Source organism: Hemiscyllium ocellatum, chromosome 6, assembly GCF_020745735.1.
Source record: "Hemiscyllium ocellatum isolate sHemOce1 chromosome 6, sHemOce1.pat.X.cur, whole genome shotgun sequence".
Lineage (NCBI taxonomy): Eukaryota > Metazoa > Chordata > Chondrichthyes > Orectolobiformes > Hemiscylliidae > Hemiscyllium > Hemiscyllium ocellatum.
Window position 1 is genome coordinate 52380548 of NC_083406.1, and position 16554 is coordinate 52397101.

Consider the following 16554-nt stretch of genomic DNA (forward strand, 5'->3'; position numbering starts at 1 on the left):
TGAATGTAAAATTCTGATGAATGTTTATAAACACACACTTCCTGCAGCACCATCTTTGAGACTGGCTGATATTTTCCATTGCTCATTAAAGTCATAAACCTTTTCTCTGAGCATGCACGATCTTTGTGGCAATTGTAGGTAGTGTTATGTAAATCAGAATCATGATAAATTTACATATGATTTTCCATGCTCAACATCAGTGTACTTCAAGTACATATTTAAAATTCATCTAAAGGTTTATTTTGGAAATGCGGGTGCAAATGGTAACTTTTGATTTGTGGAAGTGGAAAACGTGTTTCGGACCATTCAGAAGTAACTTTATTTCAGAAAAGGTAGCTGTACTATCTGACCTCACAAACAATGTTTAAACTTACTAATGACAAAAGTACTTTGGTAGACTCTGAAGGAACTATTCAATAATTTTGTTTTAAATAGTGAAACAAAAATCAAAATAGAATTCCAAAAGCTAGCCAATCAAATTATTGTAAAATAAAGTGGACAGCCATGACCTTTTCCAGTTAAAGAAGAACCAGCTTAATAAAAAATTTGGAGTTTGCCAATCAAAAATGTTCTTCCGCTCCCCATTATATACCATAACTTTACCATAACATTTCCTCAATTCTGCTCTTAAAGCAGTGCTTAAAACTACCCTAAAATCCTGGGCTGGATTTTTATCTTTGACATGAGTTGCTTGATTTTGAGGCAAAAAGTTTCCCAATTGGTGTTGTTTTCCTGTTGTGGAACGTTTGCAGGATGAAGTCAGGCCGCATGGACATGGATTGGAGGCTGCGATAATCAGAATTAAAACATTAACTCTGCTTTTCTCTTCAGATGCTGCCAGATGCAATGAACTTTTCCAACACCTTGTTTTTATTTCAGGTTATGGACATCTGCAGCATCTTGCTTTTAAGTGTTAAAACAGCTGGTTAAAAAACAATCACCTTAGTTTGTTGGTACTTTGTTAACTAATATTCCCTCATACCCATGATCTTCCCATTTCCCAATCATGCCAACTCTTAGCACTTTCATGTTCTTTCAACCAGTGTAAATACTAAAGAACCAATAAACTCTAGATTAATAATCTCATATACAGAAAAGCTTAAAAAAAGTCACTCATAAATTTCTTATAAAAACATCAATCAATCAGACAGAAAAGAGTACTCTTTATCTTGTGTATAGAACATTGACAGAACAGATTTCAGCAATAAAAAAGACTTGGGCTGTCAATCAAGCAATGATTTCTTTTGTTTCAATAAAGTGATACAAATCGATATATTGATGCTCCAGACTAAAATGCAAATCTGTACTTTTAACTAAATAATGATACTGGCCATAAAACTTATTGGAGCATTAGTTCTACAACAACATTTTTTTTCTGCAAACTAAGAAATTGTTTAATCTTGTAGGGTCTACATTTTGAGACTCTACTACTGTTTAGATAGATGCAGTTAGATCAGGCCACATAATTTGTTTTAGCTGATTTTCTGCTCCACTAGATCAGGAATAGCATCAATTACTGTGACAAAGCAGGCAGTATTTCACCAGGTGGGCGTTCATCATGCTCCATACAAGCATAGATTTGGGATAGGTGTTAGAACATTTTGCCCAGATTACAGGAATAGAAAAAACAAATTGATGCAATCTGAGCTAGAGAACATCTAACCATACTTTGTAAATCGCCATATTATCTGTTAAGTATTGTAATTCTGAATTCTAACAAAAACTCTGGCGCTTATATTTTTCAGGTTGAACCACTTCACTGCAGAAAGCTGGTTCAATTTGGCCTGAAGTTTATTATAAATATAAGCATCTATTTTTATGCCAAACATGAGTAACTGGGTCGTGGGAAAATGTAACCAACAATATTGCTTTAACTGTCATTACAAACACTTTAACTGCTCGATAGTATAACAGAAAACAATCTTGATTTTTACTGTTATCAGTAATTATCTAGATTCATAATTACAAGTACCATCATTGTCTAAAGCAATCCAGTGTTTGTACAGATAATATTTACTTAACCAGAATTAGTGAGATTGATCATTATTTATATCACGGAATAAATACTGTTGTAATCTGTGAACCCATGGTGGTCATCAGGTCATATAGTGATGTTCAATGCTAATGAGAAACATGTGGCCCTGCTTCAAGTTCTGTTGCCCTAAATATTCATTATCTCTATTTTTGTTTTAATTATGGCTTATTACGTTTAAGAAAGAATTACTACAGATACAATATGAGGCTATAGGGTATCCCAAAACATCTGCTTTTAAAATACCACATTATCCATTATTGCAGTAGTGACCTTTTCTCAAATTGATGTTTATATGCTAAGTTTAGAATTCACAGAAAGCAGGACTCAACGTTTTGTGACATACTTCTAGTATTACACCAGCAAAATTCTCAAGTAGAGTAGGAGATATATGTAATAGTGGCAGAATGTTATTTATTCATCTGCCTATTTATATTCCAATTGAATATTGAAAGGCAATAAGATCCTACTTTATACTGTACACATGATCATTGTTTTCAGCAGAAGTGCAAAAGAGACAAAAGAACACTGACCCACTTCTATATGAATTGAAAATAATGCATAGATAGATCATTATGAGTTAGGGTATTGAAAATAATGTACTCTTTGCTCATACCTTTAAAGATTACAGGATGTCAAATACATTCCAAATAAAATATCCACCATATCCTTTTACTCTCATCTATTCATCTTCCTCTTTACATTCCCAACTTATCTAATATCGTGTTCCACATCGCATATGTCTAGATACAAAATCCTTCTCGTAATCCCTTGGAAACAAATCTACTTCCAAACAGTTTCTGCCTTATTCAAAAAAGTCCTCAACTTCTGAAGATCCATACACTTGATTCTCCAGCTTTTAGTGCAAGCTTTGATCCTCCATGGAGTGTACAGCCGCAACTTCCAGTTGTTAAATGAGGATTTCCACCACATCATCGTCAAAGTCAGGTTTGTGGTAGGGATAGTTGCCTCTTCCTTTGCTGTCATGTGATTTGATATTAATGATGGAAGCATCCCCTAAAGAGGTGAAAATACATTAGAGTGAACCAGTCCTTTAAATTTTGGAACCTCATAATGAAGTAGCCGATCTTAAAGGGCTCTGCCTGCAAAAAACTTTAATTCCTCGTTATGAACATATAATTAGAGCAATTGCATCAAATTGTGCGTGATTGCTGTTTGAAAATTCTCACAACTCTTCCAAATTTCTAAATAAGAAAGGATTCCTAAAACACTTTTAAGTTTTATACAGTATATAAATCCACAAAAGGCCCACTTCCAACATAATGTATGATTGCAATAGCAATTATTTATAATTAATTATAATCAAATTATTTGTTACTTTTTTTTGTTTTCTCATCCCTTTCCTAAAACGGTTAACAGCAATATGGTGTCTAACAGCACACATGATATTTGTTCTGAGACCTTAGTCAATGGACACGTGATTATGTTGATGACGAGTGGATGCAGGTATTCAAGTTGAAATGAACATGATTTTTAAGCTAAATTCAGATAGGCACATTTCTATCAGGGATCATTGAAGCCCGCATTAATGATTTCTTTTCTAATTCTGTTTTAGTATGTCTAGACCGACCATCACAGACCCAGTAATGATTAGATATCTCAAAAGACAGCAACCTCGATTATTCGAACGACACAGGTGAGGAGTATTTTATTCGGATAATCGAATATTCGGATAACACGGTTTACCCAGGCACCGGAACCTTGAGATCTTGTTAGGGTAATCCCAAATTCGGATAAGCAATGTTCGGAAAATTGCGGTTGTACTGTATGAGAAATGTCACTGTCCACATGCTTGGTATGATTGATGCATCGAGAAACAATTCCATTTGTGTAACATCCATGTTTACTCATGTACAAATAGAGCTATTTCATATCTACACAGAGCCTCCTTTAATATTGCTGCACTTTCCTCCTCCCTCCTATCTCCTCACCCCCCACACCCCAACACCACCACCCAAAACCCACTGGTGCTGCAAACACCAACAACCACTTTGCAATTTGTCTGGACTGTTTCTTTACATGTTGTAGCCAGTTTCAAATTCTTTGCAGGTAGTTCATAATGCAATTTAAAAGTTAAAAATCACACAACACCAGGTTATAGTACAACAGATTTGTTTGGAAGCACTAGCACTACAGTTGGACTATAACCTGGTGCTGTGTGATTTTTAACTTTGTACACCCCAGTCCAACACCAGCACTGCCAAATCAAGACTATTTAAAAATGAATATTAAATCAAAGGTATTGGTACAGTTGTAGAGGAAGTGCTCCATGATTTTGGGTGAAAATAACATAGCAAACCACAATTATGAATTTAAGTTCACCCTGGATTCCCTTTCAAGATGGCAGCAGAGTAGCAGTGCTCCGTCTGAGCTCCTGGCTTGGGGCTTGTCTGCTTCTGTTTGCTTTTTATCAGGGTTTTTTGATTGTCTTTTTACTTCTGTTCTTTTATTTTGTTGTCTTCTTTTTTTTTGCCTCTTGAAAAGCCTTTTTGCTGTCTTCAGTAAGGTGACAGCAGGCCCTAAGCATGGGCAGCAGTGGCAGCAAGAATTGGCTCCTCAATGACAGTGAGGCTGGCGCAGGGGGAGACTGAACCTGAAGCAAGCTTGTGATGGCACTGAGCGTGAGTCCAGTAGTGAGAGATGGTGCCAGACCACCAGTGAATTCAATGTTTGTGGGCCCAACAGTGCAGAACTGAAGGTGGTGGTGGTGGCATCGGCTTTCAAGATGGCAGTGACAGCAGGGCAGCTGCTTCATTCAGCGAAGAAAGAGGCATCTGCAGTTGGTGTTGGAATCGGGATGTTGGGCTACAGCTGTGTCCATGTGATAGGCCCAAATTGGACACAGCTGGTTGCGGTAATCCTGGAATGCATTAGTGGCGATAGTGGCCTCGGAGTGGGACTCCTGGATTGGACTGCAGTGTGGGGGCATTTGTGGGCCTGGAGCCTGTTGTGGAGACACCTGCTCTCTGATATTGAGCAGAACATAAGGAGGGAGGAAAACTCTGTCTTTAGTTATATTCTAGTTATATTTTAATATTTTTTGTCATTCAGTTGGTTCCAGAGCATGGTGGTATATTAGATTTTCCACTATACATGTTAGTAAAATACAGATGGCAATACAAAATTCATTCATTAAGTCTAATAGATCTGTCTTCAAGTACACCCAATTCCATGATACTCACCTGTTTGAGCAATATTGCTGTTTATAAATCAGGAGGATTAGACAAACACTTTGTTTTTGATATTTTGAGGAGCGAACCTCATATCATGAACTAAAAATCAACATTATGACAAGTAGTCCAATTTACCTAATTTTTCTGTGCTGCTTCGTGCTGATTTTGGTCTCACAATGGGGCTGCTAAAGGGGGTTGTGCTGAGCCTTCGCCTTCCATGGATTGGGGCACTACTTGGACGGACGAGTTCAGGACTTTTATCTGTCTGTGTACTGCTATCCTTACTGCCAGTTTTAGTATGTGTGGAGACCACTGGGAGCGAAGTTGCAGTCATTTGAAGTGAGGTATGCAAATAATTTTCTTGATTGTCTTTAATTTGAAGCAAGCCTGTGAAATGCAACAAGATTAATAGCTAAGTTTATTTTTGGTTCACAAATTTAAATCTGACACATCATGTAAATGCAGTAAACTTGGCTGTGTAACAGATTTGAATATCACAGATTCATTCCAGCAGGTAAAATTATCAATGGTAAAGTTCAAACATGAACACTTCAAAAACATTGCAATGTTAAGTTGCTCACTATGTAATTCCTAACCTGATTTAAAACATTTCTGTTACTAGCCTCAACAAATCTACTCACCCTTTAACCTGAGAGAATGGTTTGAGATCCTCTTCCTCACTCTCCCATCACCCATCCTTCCTTACTTCCCAAGCACGGTTCTATGAAATGTAGCCAATAGTAAAACAAGTTCTGAATATATTTTTACTGAGTGCAAATCCTTAGTGTGCATAGTACACTAGTGAGTAATGCTTCACTTTCTAATTTTTGATCACTGCTCTCACAATGTGACCATAGATTTGCCATGTGGTTATTATGTGGATTTATTATTTTTTTAAAAGTCTGTTTATGTCACAGAAAATCACGAGAAAGCTGAAATAAATCTTCTTCTGTTACTTGTAGCAAAATCATAAATGAATCCCTTTTGTAAATAGAAAATTTTTCCATGGTATTTTTGGGGTGTTGAATTTGTGTTACTCCAAATTGGGCAGTCTGCCCGAGTTTTACGAAATGCTCAAGTTTACTTTTATACCAGCTGACAAGAGGTGGTGAAACTGGAGTTCAGACCAAGAGCAATGCGATTCAATTGTGGTCTCTACTGAATTACTGATCCTACTAGTTATTTCAGATTAGTGATCCAAAAACTATTATAATGTATGAGGAACATGTGAACCTGTTACTGAGGGCAGGATTAGGTACAGATGGAATGAATTACTGTCAAACAGGTTCCATCACTCAGTCTCTACTCTCAGAATTGGAAGTGGATTTTAGTGAAGGAATTTTAGTGGAATTTCTTGGTATGAATCAACTGCTGTGGGACAACTGGGCAACAAACTGGATAATGTATTCAAATATAGCACTTTGATATTGTTGGAACCATTGCTGACTTTTTATTGTTTTATTCTTTTATCAATTTTGCTTTGAAGTTGTGAACTGGAAACTGAGAGCTAAAGACAATTTTTAAATTGTAGATAACAGCTTATATTGAAAGGAAAACAAACCAAACAAGCTTTAGCTTATTTGTGAGGATAGGCCTGGAAGCTAGTCTGGAATTGCAATTCCTGATCAATGGTCCTGCAGATGCTTCATCACCAGGCAATAACACTATGTTTAAACACAAAGCAAAAGTTGGCTATTAATGAGGTCAGTATCCAGGAATTAATTCTAATAAGTCTGGAAAGCACCTTGTGCTCAAGGACATGGCAGATGTTAAATGATAATTGGGACCTCATGGAAGAGGCAATCTATCATGGAGTGGTCAGAGTTTTAGTTGGGTTTTGGATGATGTTTTCAGTGAGAAAGAGTCTAACTGCCAATGTAATTGCATGAAGATTTGAAAGGCTAACCTCCCACAAGGAGGTCATGGAAGCTCAGAAAATAGAAACTAGGTTTTATGTATTACTGCCTTTTTCTGAACTGTAAAGATGAACCTGATTGACATCTTCAGGAAATCAACCAAGAGACCATCATCTATGCCTGTGGAATAATGTACCATGAAAATCATTTATAAATCTGGGCAGTTTTGTTTTTTTTAATTTATCCTTTAACTGTGTTTGTTTGTCTATCTAACAGGGCAGACAACAAATGTTTTGGGGTTTAAAACACAGAACAATTAATTGCTGTGTTATTTAGGTTTGCTCTACTAAAGTTATTTTGATTACTAAATTGTTAAGATGCAAACTGACATTGAGAATTGATTACTTATGAAGTCTGAGGTTGATTAATTAAAATTTGAGAACTATTGGGGTCAATTTTGAGAGTGTTTGAAGATTTTAATTTTACTGTGTTGTGAATATAGAAGAAGAAAGATTGGTTTGTTTCAGCTGTTTATACCAATGTTGTAGCAGTATTATTTTATGCACCCATTGATAAAACATTTTGTAGCAAATTATCTTTTTCTCCAAGGATGCCTAAATTAATTTTGAAGTGAAATATTTTCCTTAATTTTGATTGTTTAAGAATATTTTGAAAGACTGGTATTGTCAGCATAAATATCAATACAACTCCTTCTAAACATTAATTAATAAACTAAAGAACAGACATTAATGTCGATAAACCATTGCCCAAATGCTTCTCCAAAGTAGACTGTAGGAGCAGCATCGATCAGAGTAAAAAAATTACATAGCTGGAAAAGTACAGCAGGTCATGCAGTATCCGAGGAACAGGAGAGTCAATATTTCGGGCATAAGCCTTCATCAGGAATGTGGAGGAGGAAAGGGACTGAGGGATAAATAGGGCCTGAGGGTGGGAGGTAGGTGGGATGGCGATAGGTAGATGCAGGTGGGAGGTAATTGTCATAGGTCAGTGGGGAGAGTGGAGTGAATAGGTGGGAAGGAAATTGGACAGGTAGCACAGGTCAGGAGGGCGTGCTGAGTTGGAGGATTGGATCTGGGATGAGGTAGGGGGAGGGGAGGGGAGATTTTGAAACTGGTGAAGTCAATGTTGATGCTATATGGTTGTAAGGTCCCCAGGTGGAAAATGAGGCATTCTTTCTCCGGTTGGCAGGTGACTTTGACTTGGCGATGGAAATGGCTCAGGATTGCATGTCCTCGGGGGAGTGTGAGGGGGAGCTGAAGTGGTTTTGGTGCATGTAGATTAGAAATGTTTCCTGAACCACTTCAAAAGTTGACATTCCCTCTGCCTGATGTAAAGAGGACTACATCGAGAGCAATGGGTGCAGTACATGAGGTGAGTGGATGCGTAGGAAAATCGCAGCCATACTTGAAATGATCCTTTAGGACCTTGAGCAGAAGTGAAGGGGGAGGTTTTACACCTCATGCAGTGGCAGGGGAAGGTGTCAGGTGTAGAGGGTGGATTGTTGAAGGGGGTGTGGACCTAACAAAGGAGCTGCGGAGGGAATGGTCTTTGCAGAACGCAGATAGAGAAGGGGAGGGAAATATATTTTTGGTGGTATGGTCTGACTGTAGGTGGCAAAAATAGCAGACGATAATGCAATGTATCCGGAGATTGGTCGGGTGGAAGGTGATGTCTAAGGGGGTTCCATCCTTATTGCGGATGAGAGGGGGGGGGATTCAAGGGCAGAAGTATGGAAAATGCAGGAGATGTGATCGAGGGCACTGTTGATCATGTGAGAGGGGAAATTGCGGTCCTTGAAATAGAAGGACATCTGGGATATTCTGGAGTTGAATTGCTCCTCCTTGGAGCACAGACGGCAGAAGGAAAGAAATTGGGAGTAAGGGAGATGTAGTCAAGGTAGCTGTGGGAGTTGGTGGGTTTGAGATAGATGTCCTTATTGAGTTAGTCGCTGTAGACAGAGACGGAGAGGTCCAGGAAGGGGAGGGAGTTGTCTGAGATGGTCCATGTGAACTTGAAGTCAAGGTGGAAAGTGTTTAGTGAAGTTGATGAACTGTTCATCCTACTCATGGAGGCATAATGTGGGGTCGGTATAATCATCGGTGTAGCAAAAGAAAAGGTTGGGTATGGTGCCGGTGTAACTCCAGAAGAGGGACTGTTCCATGTATTCTACAAAAAGGCAGGCATAGCTGGGGCCCATGGCTACCTCTCTGGTCTGTAGGAGAAGCAGCAGCATACAAATATAGGAAAGTAAAATAAAAATAAAGTAAGAAAACTTAAATTAGGCCAATCCTCTAACTTAAACTGTTGTAATGGTGTTATTTTAAGACATGTATCTAGGACGTTATAGTCCAATGTTGTTAAGGGATTTTAATTAGTAGGCGTATGAAAATGTAAAACTACATTCTGGCCAGTAATACAAAAAAAAGGTCTTATTAGCAAGTTTATAGATTTAATGTAGAGGTGCTGGTGTTGGACTGGGGTGGACAAGGTCAGAAGTCACATGACATCAGGTCATAGTCCATCAGGTTTATTTGAAATCACCAGCTTTTGAAACGCTACCTCTTTGTTCGGTGAAATCACCTGATGATAGGGGCAGCATTCTGAAAGCTGCTGATTTCAAATAAACTTGTTAGACTATAAGCTGGTATCATGTGATTTCTGACCTTATAGACTTAAGGAAGTACTTAAACTCCTTCCATTCACTGGCAGCATGGCAGCACAGTAGTTAGCATTGCTGCCTTATACCAGCGGAGACCGAGATTCAATTCCAGCCTTGTGGAGTTGTCCCTGTGTTTGCATGGGTTAACAATGGTACATGTGTAGTTAGGGGGTTAGAGTGGGATGCTTTTCAGAGAGTTGGTGCAGACTCAATGGCTTCTTCCTGCATGGTCTATGACTCCATGGATGTTTAAAGAACACCAAAACAATTTTACCAACTTACTAATTGAGTGTTCATTGTCGATACTTCATAAAGACAGCAAGGCCAAGAGAAAGAGGTACAAAAAGGTAAGTGTTATGGAATGTTTCTGGAGTGAAGTGCAACAGGATTGTACTTCAGGGGGGCCTAAACTGTACTGTGGGCCACAGACACTGCCCACTACACCCTACCACTGTCCTGTTAATTGTATCACACAAGGGTAAAACATTAGATTGGATTTTATGGCACATATCAGTTGCATTTTCGTTAGTGAAAAGGAGATCATGCAAATTATTTTGCATTACCTTACAGCCAATACTGACGTAGTCATCAAAATACATGGTGTTATAATGTGCCTAACAGCCTACAAATACTTTAGGCTGACTGAGGCCATTTCCACTGTCATAAAACACTGGTTTATGGAAGGTGAACAGAAGTGGGGAATCTAATTTAAAACAATTTTATTGAAGGGGAGGATAGTCACTGAAAGGGGTGCTCTCTCTACATCAGGAGTATCTCCTGTGCCAAGATTTTTGCCTTCCTTTGTGCTTCCCATTTACAGCCTTCAAAATTTGCCCCACAACCCATACCTAAGCTCAATTTCTCTTTGTTAAAAACCCCACAGCTACCTCTCCCTGGTGGCCATCATTCAGTGACCGTCTTGCAGTCCCCGAAGTACCCAATACTGACCACTGGTGATGCTGGGGCTGCTACAGAAGAAATTAGAAGTTTCAAGTGTTCTTATGGGCATTTATTTAAAATATAGTTGCATAATATCAATTTTATGTTCCGACATTATGTTGATCAAATGGTTAAGAAAGTAGTGGAGATTTTGATTTTGTAATTATATTTTCCTTTCTCAGTTACAATGAAATAACTATATAATTAATATGATACTTACCTACACTTCCCTTCCAATTCTTATCCTCCTTTTTTGCATCATTACTCAGGGACGCCTGGCAAGAATGCAGTACCATGTCTCCATGTACAGATGAAACTAATTTTCCTGGCCTCAGGGATCCAGGCTCAGATTTTCCTGGTTCCTTTCGAGAACGTTGTTGGAGTACTTTTATCATGGCATCCTTCTCTATAAGCTGCGCATGAAGGTTTTTTATTCTGTTAGAAATGCAGTTGAAGCCTGTAACCTCTCCTACCCTGTTGGAAATAAAATTGTTCTATTTATCAGATATTTTTATTTAAAGATTTCTAGTTTGTACTCATAAACTACCAAAATCATTTTGAAGCTTTTTGTCTCTTCTGACCTGAAGCTTACTGGTGTTGAGTAATTCAATATTTACTGGAAACTCACCATTCTTCATATCTGGCATCAAAGATGCACATAACTACGTAACCATTTGGTGCATCACAACTTTCAATCCAAACCCCTTGGAATCAAAACAAAAGAATTTCATATTTTTTTTTTGCATATTACACACTACTGTTTTGCATACTCTTTTGCAAAACTGAATTTTCTTTATCCCATCTGAAGTACTCTGCGGTCTGCCTAGGCTTAGGGTTTTCACATTGTAGTCAAATATCTTGCACATGCATAAAGCTTTTGTTGCCATTGTGACAACTAATTCTCCATATATCTGTGTGCCTCATCTGAGCAAAAGAAAGATAATCAGTAAACACTGATTCAGAACAAAATACTGAGTCATTTAGAGTGTTATTCATCCATATCCTACATTTTATTGATCAGATAAACAAAAAATAGGAAGGTAATTCTACCCAGATTATCTCATCCATTCAGATAACCATACAGTCCAACACAGCATCCAAATTATCCTTTAAATAACTCAAGGTTTCACTCCCATAATCATACCTGTAAATTAATTTCAGAGACCAACTTAAATTTGGATTCTGCTAAGTTAAACTTGTTTCCTATTTCATGTTCAATATCTTCACTATCTAAATTATGTCACTAGCAAAATTATTCCATAATGATTTTCATATTTGAGGAAAGTATTGGCCATCTGGGTCTCTTGTGCAAAAAGATCAAGAGTTGACCTAATCTTTAAAATTCTGAAAGATTTTGTGTCGATGGCTTCTAGTTAAGCTCCTCCCCACAAGAAAGCCACAACAAATCAGATAGAAATTCAGACTAACCCAAAGAGTGGTAAGAATATGGTACTCATTACCACAGTGGTACAGATGCATTTACGAGGAAGTTATCCAAACATTTGAGAGAGAAGGGAATAAATGACTATGAAGGCAGATTTGGACAACGAAAGCTGGGGGCATGAGTGCAGTGTAAATACAGGTTGGATCTAAAGGCTTGCTTCTGTAGCACCTATCCTTTGTAAATTATGATGTTGCATGAATATTTTAAGTTAATGGAAATTGTTGGGATAAAGGCAATTTCATTATACTATGACCAGTTAGTAGATTTAATGCACTAATCCAATGATAATTTTGTACAAGTTCCAAAAGATACAGGTTGTCATGCATTCAAGAGAATGAAATGAACATGTACCCTTGCTCTGTGTTTTGGTATCTTTGAATTGACTGCACATTCTCCTGTTCCTCATTCCAGTTTCGTACTTCCAGTGAACTGTCATTGTAGCTGTTATTTGGAGAATGATTTATTATACTGGTGTCCCTGGTAACAGAAGAACAAAAAAATGCTTTTAGTATTTTTTCCTCATTGTTCAATTATCCTTTTATACATGTCAATGGTCAGTTGTCCTTCTGGATACAACAAAGAAACTACTTTAAAATGAAGACAACACTGACACTATGAATACAATAGAAAAATAGGGACGTAATTAAGTGCCCACTTTACCTAAAATAGAAAGCGGCAGTGATATATATAAATTAATGTTTCAATGCAGCAATCAGCTAATTTACAAGTTCAGCCCTGGAAAAGAATAGTTGTGAATGAGACCTTGCAGGACCTGTACTTGGTAAGCATGTTCCTTCTCAAAGTGTTTGTCAATCACTTAACACAAAACATTTTTTTACAATTCTAAAAATAATCTCCATCTAAAAGTATTAATATGTCAGTTCTCTTTTCAAATGGGGAGGCATTTTCTGTATAGACAGCAATTTTTTTTTCAGAGTTTCAACTTGGACATGTTTTCCCCTTATAACTTGTTATAAGTGAGCTATCAAATATAACCCATATGATGATTCAGATCAGACAAACTGTTCTAGGTACACATCTTTCTATATTTTAATAAAATTGATACAAAATATTTTACATTTGATTTTGCACATTTCACATTTAGTGTGAGTGAGTAATGCATTCCAACATCTCTTCTACATAACCACTGAGACATCTCAACATGTGCTTCACATGGCAAGGTATTTTTAAAAAGTCTTATACCACTCTGATTTTTGTCACCAAACACGAAATTGACACCCATTCCACTTGTGCCATTTCTCTCACCTCTGACATCACTGTTACATGTTTGCCACTGCTAATGTGTAGAGTGTGTGGTCTCTGTAATTGTCAGCAAAAGCAATCAATGAACAAATACCATTCTTCACATGCAAACTTCTAGATGGGACTCTTATAGGAGATTATGCCTACTGGGATTGGGATTGTGAATGCACTCAAACACCCAAGACACATTGACATTCCAACAGCAGCTGAAGCAGGATCTAGATGTCCACAGGATCAGGCAACTCCAAAGTTGCAATGCACCAAAATTAGAAAAGGTTTTATAAGAAGGATACCTGTGGGTAAGTGGGCCAGCCTTTCCACTCTGCCTTGTCGAAAGAAAATGTAAGCATTTTACTCTGCTGGATAATATTAAAGATGACTATTTCCATGAATCAATCAAATGGGCCATTCAACAACCTAAAGAAAATGGCATTTCAAAGTAGGCATTAACTGGCAACTGCCTATCTAAGTCCTTATTTATCCCGTGAAAGTATTTTTCGTTTCTGTTTTATTTTCCTTCTTGCTGTAGTTTTCTTTTCATTTCATTTTCTCTCCTGAAGGAACTGACTTGTGCTCCTGCATATTTAGCCTTCAACTGCTACAAAAACAAGCTCGCTACATGAGGAAACACTGTGTAGTGTTAAGGCAATGTCAACGGCAAGTGACTATCCCAAAATATCCTTCATGATTAAATTCGCAATTTCAGCCATACTGTCACTAAAGGTGCCAAGTGGAGTCTAGAAATTGTGGAGAGATGAAAGGAAGGAAAATAAGTGAGTAAACAAAAAAGAAATCACAGGACCCTCTTCTCTGTCAACAACTATGCACTTGCCATTAAGCTGAGAGAAACCATCAAATAAGGTACCAAAAAGAGACAGTAGCATAAAGTCACTGAACTAATAAACTAATTAAGGAAATGCATTGGGTACATGGGTTCAGATCATCCAATGGCAGCTCGTAGAGCTTGAAATCAACTAATAAATCGCAGTTGAAAGCTGATCTCAGTAATGGTGACCATGAAACTATCATTAATTATAGTAAAAATCCGTTTGGTATACGAACCTGCTAATCTTTTCTGGTTGGCCAACATAAGACTCAAGACCCACATGTGGTTGACTCTTAACTGCCTTCTGAAACAGTCTAGTTCAAGGGCAGTAAGAAATGAGCAATTTTTGGGGGCCTTTCCAATCATGCCTAAATTTCACGAAGAAATAAACAAAGAAAGGATACTGAATCCTTGTATCAAATAAGGTATATGTTGGTCTACAAACCTGTGGAGCATTAATGAAAAATAACTTGTGTTTGAGGGTTTGGAATATCAGTGTCAGGGTAGCAACAGCAACTGACCAGTATTACTGATTACTGAAAGAGATTTATTAACTTGCAGTTTTTTGTTTGCTATACCAAAAAGTTTGTTCTCCAATCCCCATTCTCCTTCACCCTGCTTGATCATCACCTCTGAGCAGCAGCTGTAGCAGCAGCATCCATGGCAAAATGACGCATTGCCCTTTCTTCCAAATACTTCTGCTCCCACTTTGTCATGTCAGCCTCTAGGGCCAAGATTCGTTCTTCCTTTTCCCGTAATAACTCCATCAATCCTGGTATATTATGTTGTGGAACATTAGCCAATAAAGGGCCTCCATGTCGCTGGAAATAAACCAATAAAACAAAAATCTGATTGATTAATTGCAAATACTATGGAAAGGTTTCCTGAAGGTTTTTTAAAACTACCTGGTATCAGATAAATATTAACCTGTAGCCTGTGTCACAACCATATAAACCACCTGGTGAACTGTGCAAGCAGAGACATTGTCAGTACCAATTAATAAATTATAATTCATGCAAATTGCAGGATTTTTTTTCCTTTATATATTATGGTTTTCCTTTATAACTCAATCATTGTTGCATCTGAGTATTAACATTTTTGTGATACATGCACTTAGATATTTCATGGTATTCTGCAATCTTTTTCTGTTTAAAGTTTTCCTGTTACTCTATTCCACCTTGAATAATTGCATACGTTCAAATGTTTGCACATTAGTCTCCATCTGCCAAATTTCTGCTCCTCAATTAAGGAGTTTGCAAAGGGATATATGGATAGTAGATGTCCACTTCATAACTTGCTCTTTGTCATCAGCAGACTTAACAACCCAGCATTTATCCATATCATTGTTACAGTGATTGAGGCTCCAGTGCTGATCCCTGTAGCACTGCATTGATTACATCTTGTCAACCTGCAAATGATCCACTTATCCCTACCTGTTAGATTAGACTTACAGTGTGGAAACAGGCCCTTCGGCCCAACAAGTCCACACCGACCCGCTGAAGCGCAACCCACCCATACCCCTACATTTACCCCTTACCTAACACTACGGGCAATTTAGCTTGGCCAATTCACCTGACCCGCACATCTTTGTGACTGTGGGAGGAAACCGGAGCACCCGGAGGAAACCCACGCAGACACGGGGAGAACGTGCAAACTCCACACAGTCAGTCGCCTGAGTCGGGAATTGAACCCGGGTCTACAGGCGCTGTGAGGCAGCAGTGCTAACCACTGTGCCACCGTGCCGCCCATTACTTAGCTTAGCAGTCCTCCATCCATGTTATTGTGTATCCCCTTACAAAATGAACTCTGGAATTGTGTAGTGACCAGCAGAAATTGTGTTTTGACTAACATATTAAAATTCATTAAACAACAATCAACATAGCTGAAGGAAACATTCAGCTGCTAATGCATCACTTCTTCTTCTGGCAGCTCATTCCATACATTTACCACCCTTTGTGTGAAAAATTTGCCCCTTCGGTCCCTTTTAAATCTTGCCCCTCGCATCCTAACCCTCTTGTTCTAGACTCCCCCACCCGAGGGAAAAGATCTTGTCTATTTACCTATCCACGCTCCTCATGGTTTTATATATCAAAGTCTCTATTTGGGATCTGCTGCAGTTAGATTTTCAGATGCCATTTGATAAGGTATCACACATCAAAAGGTCACCACATAAAACTAGCGTTCATTTTGTAAAGGGAAACATAATAACATGGATGGAAGATTGGTTAGCTAACACATAAGGATACAGGATTATTTGCAGGTTGACAAGATGTAATCGATGAAGTGCATTAGGGATCAGCACTGGAGCCTCAATCACTTA

At 38.1% G+C, this 16554-nt stretch overlaps 1 protein-coding gene across 3 annotated transcripts in view; it reads right to left on the bottom strand.

The window, feature by feature from the left end:
* Nucleotides 1–1226: 1226 nt before the first annotated feature.
* The window catches only part of amotl1 (angiomotin like 1), a 244441-nt gene continuing 229113 nt past the window's right edge, over nucleotides 1227–16554 (bottom strand). For 2 of the 3 annotated variants that reach the window (XM_060825947.1, XM_060825948.1), the window contains exons 12-16: nucleotides 14865–15055; nucleotides 12497–12622; nucleotides 10922–11175; nucleotides 5362–5613; nucleotides 1227–3049 (exon numbers count right to left, since the gene is read on the bottom strand). In XM_060825947.1, the coding sequence (XP_060681930.1) occupies nucleotides 2943–3049; nucleotides 5362–5613; nucleotides 10922–11175; nucleotides 12497–12622; nucleotides 14865–15055 (930 nt within the window). In that variant the 3' untranslated portion in view covers nucleotides 1227–2942. Of the gene's footprint in view, nucleotides 3050–5361; nucleotides 5614–5867; nucleotides 5948–10921; nucleotides 11176–12496; nucleotides 12623–14864; nucleotides 15056–16554 lie in introns of those variants that run through there. The other variant, XM_060825949.1, reaches the window with a different exon arrangement.